Source organism: Primulina eburnea, chromosome 18 (assembly GCF_022965805.1).
Source record: "Primulina eburnea isolate SZY01 chromosome 18, ASM2296580v1, whole genome shotgun sequence".
NCBI lineage: Eukaryota > Viridiplantae > Streptophyta > Magnoliopsida > Lamiales > Gesneriaceae > Primulina > Primulina eburnea.
The window spans coordinates 5,916,299-5,924,586 of NC_133118.1; the positions used below are offsets into that span (position 1 = coordinate 5,916,299).

Consider the following 8,288-nt stretch of genomic DNA (forward strand, 5'->3'; position numbering starts at 1 on the left):
GTGATGGCTATTCTAGCAATTTCGAAACCTCTTCATTATGAGATGCAGAGGTTTGATCTAAAGACTTATCCACGAGGTAGAGTTCCCCGTCTGTCTACTTTGACGATTCAGTATTCCCTTCTAGACCGTATTCGCAGTGGTCAGTCAGCAGATGAGCAGTTGGCAAAGTGGAAGCAGAGATCAGCAGGCTTGCTCAAGCCTCTTCCTATTCCCGAGTGGAAGTGGGATAATGTTACCATGGACTTCGTGACCGGTTTGCCGAAGTCAGTCAGAGGATCAAATGCTATCAGGGTGATTGTTGATCGTCTTACCAAATCAGCGCACTTCTTTCCTATCAAGACGACTTTCACCATGATTCCGTATGCAGAGTTGTATATCCGAGAGATAGTCAAACTTCACGGTATTCCCGTTTCTATAGTGTCTGACAGAGACCCTAGATTCACTTCCGCATTTTGGAAGAGTCTGCATTCAGCAATGGGTACGAAGTTGTTGTTTAGCCCAGCTTTCCACCCTCAGACAGATGGTCAGTCAGAGAGAGTTATCCAGATTTTGGAGGATCTTCTCCGTGCTTGTGTCATTGACTTTTCAGGGAATTGGGATTCGAACTTGCCATTAGTAGAGTTCCCCTATAACAACAGTTTCCAATCGTCTATAGGTATGGCTTCGTTTGAAGCACTGTATGGTCGTAAGTGCAGATCTCCTATTCATTGGGATGAAGTAGGGGAGACATCAGAATTGGGTCCAGAGATTATTCAGCAGGCTGCCGATGTAGTAGTCAAGATCCGTGATAGGATGAGGACTGCTCAGAGTCGACAAAAGAGTTATGCAGATCAGAGGAGGAGAGATCTAGAGTTTGCCGTTGGCGACCATATTTTTGTGAAAGTGGCACCTATGAAGGGTGTCATGCGGTTCGGGAAGAAATGAAAGCTCAGTCCGAGATTCATTGGACCATTTGAGATCCTCGACAGGGTTGGGACGTTAGCTTATCGTGTTGCTCTTCCGTCGAATCTGGCCGGAGTACACAATGTGTTCCACATCTCTATGCTGAGGAAGTATATGACAAATCCTTCGCATGTCCTACATTTTGAACCGTTGCAGCTCACTCTGAACCTGTCTTATGAGGAAAGACCAGTACAGATCCTAGACAGACAGGAAAAGAAGCTTCGGAACAAAATGGTTAAGCTAGTGAAAGTCAAATGGATTAATCATTCAGATGAGGAAACTACGTGGGAGTCTGATCCAGAGATGAGGATTCGTTATCCCGAGTTATTCGATAAGTTTTAATTTCGAGGACGAAATTTATTTTAAGAGGGGAGAGTTGTAGAACCCGTAAATCAGATTACTTATAAGTCATGCATAATTTCTAGTATTTAAATTAAAAATGATTTCTTGATTATTAAGTTGTTAGTCATGATTATTTATTTTAAATCGCAATAGTTTAGTTTTATCTTTTCAGTTAAATAAGTGAGGCCGACTGGAGTTTGAGTATTTAGATAAAATTTAATATTAAGAAAATATTCTTAGAATTTATTTAAGATAAATAATAAGTTAATTTAATGTAAAAGAATGTTTAAGGAATTATTTAAGTAATTTGAGGTAAGTAGTAAATAAGTTCATTTAGGTTCAATAAATAATTTATTAATTCACTAAAATACTTAATGGGTAGATAAAACTTTAAAGATTTAAAATTCAATAATTAAGCAATATTTCCCTTCATTTATTAAGCAAATTCGGCCACCCTTTAAAGAATTAACTTTGATGTGTCAACTCTCCATTTTTTTTATATCTTTCCTTACCCTTTTTCTTGATAGATAATTCCCTAAATTTTATTCACCACTAATTAATATTTAAGCAATTATCCACCCTTATTTGACAAGCAAAATTTCGGCCCCTCCTCTCTATATTCCAAAAATTTGACAACTCATTCATTTGTTTTATTTCCTTAATCCCTTCTTGGTAGATAAATTCACCCATCATTTAATTTTCAATAATTAAACAATTAAGCAATATTTTAACTTGTACCTAGACACATTTTCGGCCAACACACCCCACAATTATCCCTCAAATCAAATCATAACATTATCATTCCTTATTTTCACAAACTAGAAAGATAGAAAGATTCATTCCTCCCTTTTATCTTGCAACCTTTCCTTCACTTCCTAGACACTTTCTTCTCTCCATTTCGAAACTTCAGAGCTTAAACTTCAAGAGAAAACCGTTAGAAATTAGTGAGGAAACAAGAGAGAAAACTGGTAGAAAGTAAAGAGCTCCGTCTCCTCCACGCCGCATCGTCGTTTCGCTTGTTTTTCTTTCAAAACAAACCAAGGCATGTTTATATTTTCTTTTACTCCTCAATGAAGTCATATACTGATTTTTAAACAACACATGTGCATGATTTTTTACCATGAAAACCGAAATGAAGACAGCTTATTTTTCGAAACATGTACAGAAAGGTTTTTGTCTTCCTTGTGCTCTTCACGGTTTCGGCTGTTTTTGTTGTTTCAGGAGGGTGGCTCAATCCTAGGCTCCAAAGGCCGCACCTAGGAACGTACTAGGGTGTGTCAGGATCACGTTGGTCCATTAGTTCAAGCCCCATGCACGCTGGAATTGAGAAAATACAGCAACTCTTCCCTAGTGTCATATTGAGTCTCGATTTTCTGTTTTGCTGTCAAGGGGGAGATGATTCTGATCTTGGCTGCCCTAAGGGCTATAGCCATGGTTAGAACGTCTCATTGTTATGTCTAAGACGAGACCAAGTCGGCCTTTCAAGGCTTGGTCCATGGTTGCATCGGTTTTCAAACCAAACAAAACAAGCCCCTTCGATCCCCTCATTTTTCTGCACAAGTTGGTTTTCGGTTTTGTGGTTTGGTGTGGATCTTGATTGGCTTCTGTCCCTTAGCCATGGTTCATACCATACCTCTTAATGTCTAGATCATGCCATGGTCAATCAAATGGCCACTGGAATGGTCCATGACAGCAAGAACGATTGCAACACCCCACGCATGCATATGCGTTCTCGGGGGAAGAGTTTCGGGTTGTTCTGGTGTTGTTTGGATTGTGGCTGGCCTAGGCCCCTTAGACATGGTTCAAACCATACCTTAGAATGTTGGTAAGAGTCTCTGGTCGGTGGTTCAAGCCCCAATGGCCGATGGTCTCGAAAACAAAGCATGCGAGCGTGAGCGCTGCTGCTGTATTTTGACAACAAGTTGGTGCTCCGGTTCAGAGGCTCGTTTGAGTTCTTGGGCGGCTTTTAGCCTATGGCCTTAGACTGGACAGTGCCTCATCGAGTTATAAAGGTCATGTTTTTGGCCGTTCTTTATTCGGTTAAGTTTAGAGGTCGTACGAGAATTTATGGTGCAATGTGCCAAAATGACTCTCGAAAGAGCATTTCATGTTTTGGCCTCCATTCCACAAATTTCGAGTACTGTAAGTTTAAGAGCGTTATGTCATCATTCTAGGTGTATTTTAATCATGACTAAATGATGGTTCGGTGTTGGTTCGGGTTGGCAAGGATTCATGATTAAATACTAAGTCATTGGGCGTAATTGTCTCGTTTTTTGATTCAATTACGAAGTTTTGGTCAAGTTAAATCATTCTCATATTTTTCATGCTAGAATTAGGTCGCAGCGAGCCTGGGAACGATCCAACCCATTCGGTAAAATGATATATGAATTATAATTATATTACGTGCATAAAAATATAAAATATTCATTTTTGAGATTTATGCGATATTTCTTGTGGTCACTTCACTATCATGGGATTGCAGCTTATCATGGGATTATTACTTCATCCGGTGGCCACTGATCGGTTCATGTTCATTTATCGGTACGGATATCCAGTCCAAGGGCTGTGATGATCTCTACCGCCCAGTATACTGTGGTTAGTCTGATCAGACGATTCAGTTCATTTTATGGGCCACTTGCGTAGAACATAATCTCAACAGAAAATTATGATATACTATTTTATGACATGGCTCGATTGAGCAAACATTTCACTTACGATTTTCAGTTCAGTTATGCACGTATTTATAATTATTCATGACATGATATTTTCACGTTACGCCAGACTTATGATAATTTTCACCTTGCATGCGCTTTCACTATATTTACTTTTTATTTACGATATATGCATGCTGAGTCTTTAGACTCACTAGACTTGATTATTGTAGGTACTGATGAGGTCGGGACCGCGGGCGGGGACCAGTGAGCCATCTTGGGTCGGCAGTAGTAGGAACCCGAGGACCTCATTTTCAGCACTTACATTTTTATTTCAAACTTATATTTTATTTTGTTGAATTATTTTAAGTTGTTGCTTTGAAACAAACACTTACTTCCGCTGCTACTTTAAATGTTGAATATTTTTTTATCATTTTATTTATGAATGAGGCATTTTAAAAGGAAATTTTTTATTTTTCCGCAAATTTTTAAATACGAATTTCGGGCGTCTACATATCGAGAGTTGTATATGAATTCGATAACGATGTAATATATCTTTGATTAATAATAGTGACATCATATTTGCAGCTAGGAAACACATTTTCCTAAAACACATTTTTTGCTTTAGCCAGAGACTCCTTGCACTATTAATTCATCATATCACATTGAATATATTTTCTCGTAGGCAAACGGTTAATCCCCGACTACAATATATTGGCTTCTACGTATTTCGAAACTATACCTAATCTCGCAAGATAATAATCCTCAATGAAGTCTATAAACAGACCAAAGTGAACTACGTAGAGCTTCTACGTTGTCTCAGCTCAAATGACTAATGATATATAACCATAAGCGCGGACTATTTCGCTCGATAAAGATCACCACTTGGATAGAGAGGGTATTCAGTGCATCATCATATGATCACCCATTTATATGAATGGACATCTCAATAACATTATCAATGAAACATAACGTTTACATCACATATGTTATCACATATGCTAGTCTCATACTCAAGCGACTTTTATCTTTATTATATACGGCTTACTCGACTAGGAACCTGTTTAAAATATGCGGTACACTTCCTAATTAATTTCATGATCTTACGTTGAGAGACAGACTTCATGGTATATTTTTCATATTCAAGGACTTTATTTATGTAGCTCGCATGGATATCCAAATAAAATGAATAACATAATTTGATAAAACTGTAAAATATTATTAAAATAAATATTGGTGACTCAATAAATAAATCTCAATTCAGAAGTTGACTCACTAGACACGTATTATAACATATTTAACACAAACCAAGTGTACTATTTGGTGACTATTCCGTTGCTTTATGACCATTTGTGATTGGTCTTGTATAATTATATTTCAATCTGTTTTATAGATTTATTCACACTTTCGCTAAATGGTTTCTCTTCCATTTCCCTGCCGAATTCGTCCCTAAAAACATGTATTCGATTTCTTATAGAAAAGCTCAAAGTTACACATATATATTAAAACATAGTCGTCTATACATAAAAATACACAAATTCTAACTTCATTACAAGCTAATCTCTTTAACTCAAATAGATTTTCGTAATGTTTACAACCTCTACGAACAAGTCGAGCGCGAGTAAGAACATGACCTCAAAACTTCCCGAACGCCCTATCCCGAGAGTCGATAAAACTTTTATCGGGATAAAAGACTCGAGAGAGATGATTGTACCTCTCTATATCGAAATTTTGAATTTTCATTAGCTTCTTTTGCTTAACATTGAACCTTCTCTGGAAATACCCCAAAAAGGAGGGTTCTGTGGATGTCCTCATGAAGAACAAATATGCCATGGCAAAGTGGAGAGAAGTCACAAAGAAGCAAATGGGCTCCATCACATCCCAACTCAATTCCCAAAACGTGAGCCTCATAAAGCCCAATGTTTGGAGCACCAAATAGCCCAGCCCAAAATAGAGCTCGAATCGTACTAGGGCCTCGGCCTTTCTATCGATTTGGGCCTTCTGAACTTCGAGCCCGTCCAATTCTTCTCGTCTCGGGTCGTTTGGCGTCCCCACCGATTCCGAAATTAATTTCTCCATTGATTTAGTTACCTGCAAAAAAAAAAAAATCAAAAATAAATTATATAATCATCTATAACATATAACTGAGATAACATCCACGTATCAGATATAATAGAATCATAAATCTAATAAATAAATGTCACATCGAGATCACATCGAGATCACTCACAATACATGTACAAAAGTTGTATGTGTGTGTGCACGAGCGGAGCCATGTGTTGCTCCGCCTGGACGGTAGTGTGAGCGACTTGTTTTTTTCCGATATTTTTTATGCATAAAATTTTATTTTATTTTCGATAGTCCGAGGTTTTTTTTGTTAATATCAGGTCAACCATTATTTAGAAAATTATAACTCGGATAAAAATGAAAACCTGACTCCGTCACTGTGTGTGTACAATTATGGAAGTTGGACATGCGTGGACATCATTTGTTAGAGGTATCTTGACGTTTTGTAAAGTGTGTGTGTGTTTTGAGAACAAAAACAAGAAAGCATGATTTTTTGTTTTCTCATCAGTTTTCAATCACAAAACCCACCGCTCCAAGCTTAACAATTTCATGTCATATTTAGAAATAAATTAATTTTTTTAAAAAAAAAATTATTAAAAAGAGTAATCTAACGAAATAATTTTCATAATGATGTAAAATATTAATTTCTTCCTAATAAGAATATGTTTAAAATAAAATATTAATTTTTTTAAAGAAGAATAAATCCTCGTTTTTCTCTATCTCACAAACGGGGCATAAAGATATAATTATATAAATACCTAAAAGTGCATTTTTAAGGAGAAGATGATCAACTTAAAAAAATGAAGATAATTATTAAATTAGATATTTTCAAAATTAATGGAAAATTATTCTTGAAATCATAAAATTTTGGGTAGATTTCTTGTTAAAATGTTTTTTAAGCCTATATTCATTAAACGGATCAATTATATCCATTTTTAGAATAAAAAATAATACTTTTTACGTAAAATAAAAACAATATTTTTTTATGAATTCTCCAAATAAAACATTAGTTAACAAAATTGATCCATTGAACTATTTCAAATGAATTCATGATTATGATTTTTTTAGGAAATCGATATTTGTAAAACTTGATCCGATCACATTATGAAAAATCCGATCAAAATTTTCTGTCACTAAATTTTTAAGTAATATTTTAGCCTTAAATGTCAAAATTTTATATTGAATCTTAAAATAAATGTGTAAAAAAATTATTTTATTTTTTTATTTCTTGGTTTATATATATATATATATATATATAGACATACCTCGTTGGGTCGGAGGAAGACGAGGCCACCCAAAACGATGACGTTTCCGGATTGATCTAAAGACTTAGCACACTCCACCCCCGATTCACTATTCCCACACACCTCGCCGCAGATTCCTACCAATTCCATATACGGAATCGTGCTCGCCGGAATATTCCTCAGCCGCTCCCGCACTCTCTCCAGCTGCAAGCACCTCAGAATCCTCTTCACATCCGCCACATCCACGCCGAGTCCCGACGCCGCTGGCAGCTGAGGTGGTGGAAGGACAGGTGGAGGTGGGCTGAGCCCTTCGAGGCGCAGGCGGTGGTCTCCGATGACATTCAGAGATTTCAGCTTCTCCCTGAGCTTTTCTCCGACGGTGAGGGAGAGGAAGGAGGGAAGGCCATCGGCAGAGGAGTGGTTGTTGATGTCGCGGCGCTGGAGGAAGCGGCGGGAGAGGCCGGAGGATGCGGAGTCAGGGGATGACGTGAGGAAGTCGAGGTGGAAATGTTGGGGTTTACTCGTGTCGTTTGCTGGGGTGGAGCCGGTCAAGTGCTGAGGCGGAATGGGGGAGTCTTCGGCGGCGGGGATCGGGAATGAAGGGCGACGCCTGTCGGCGGTGCGTAGGAGTCGCTTGGAGAGCGTAAGGCGAAACGCCATCGTAAGTGTTGGGCTACAATCTGTGATGGTGAAGCGGTGGGGAAGGAGTGTGTTTATAAAGAGCTCCAACGACGTTGGAAAGATGACACTGAATCTTATTTGGTATCTTTAATCTCGAAATTATATTTTTGGTCTCGTAATTTAAATATTTTCTTCAATGAGTTTCGTTATTAATCAATTCACGATTTTAATCAATTATTAATATATATTGTAGGACCGAGCGTTCGTCGTTTTAACGAAAGCTATAACTAATAGTAATGGTGCAACTCAAATCTTTTAGACTTCACAGCAGCTCAAGCACCACGGTTTGATCGTTCTACCAAGCAGGGACAATTATTGGACATAACATATACATTTATCAAGTTAAATTATTCATTTTTCA

General features: G+C 37.6%; 1 protein-coding gene across 2 annotated transcripts; it reads right to left on the reverse strand.

Annotated features, from left to right (window-relative positions):
* Window positions 1–5,386: 5,386 nt before the first annotated feature.
* On the reverse strand, window positions 5,387–8,036 carry LOC140820203 (calcium uniporter protein 4, mitochondrial-like). Of its 2 annotated transcripts, XM_073180534.1 has the most exons (3): window positions 7,268–8,036; window positions 5,540–6,026; window positions 5,403–5,479 (listed from the first exon to the last, which is right to left on the reverse strand). In XM_073180534.1, exons 1-2 carry the CDS (start codon window positions 7,904–7,906, stop codon window positions 5,571–5,573), a joined length of 1,095 nt encoding a protein of 364 aa, XP_073036635.1. In that variant the 5' UTR covers window positions 7,907–8,036; the 3' UTR covers window positions 5,403–5,479; window positions 5,540–5,570. The 2 variants fall into 2 exon arrangements, with proteins under 2 accessions (XP_073036634.1, XP_073036635.1); XM_073180533.1 differs by having other exon boundaries at window positions 5,387–6,026; window positions 7,268–8,035.
* Between the last annotated feature and the right edge of the window lie 252 nt (window positions 8,037–8,288).

Bases quoted from the DNA above. Each gene is read 5' to 3' on its own strand.
- LOC140820203 (XM_073180533.1), bottom strand. From the start codon at position 7,906: ATGGCGTTTCGCCTTACGCTCTCCAAGCGACTCCTACGCACCGCCGAC. The intron at 6,027-7,267 runs GTATGTCTATAT...TTTTTTTTGCAG, and splicing joins TCTTCCTCCGACCCAACGAG to GTAACTAAATCAATGGAGAA.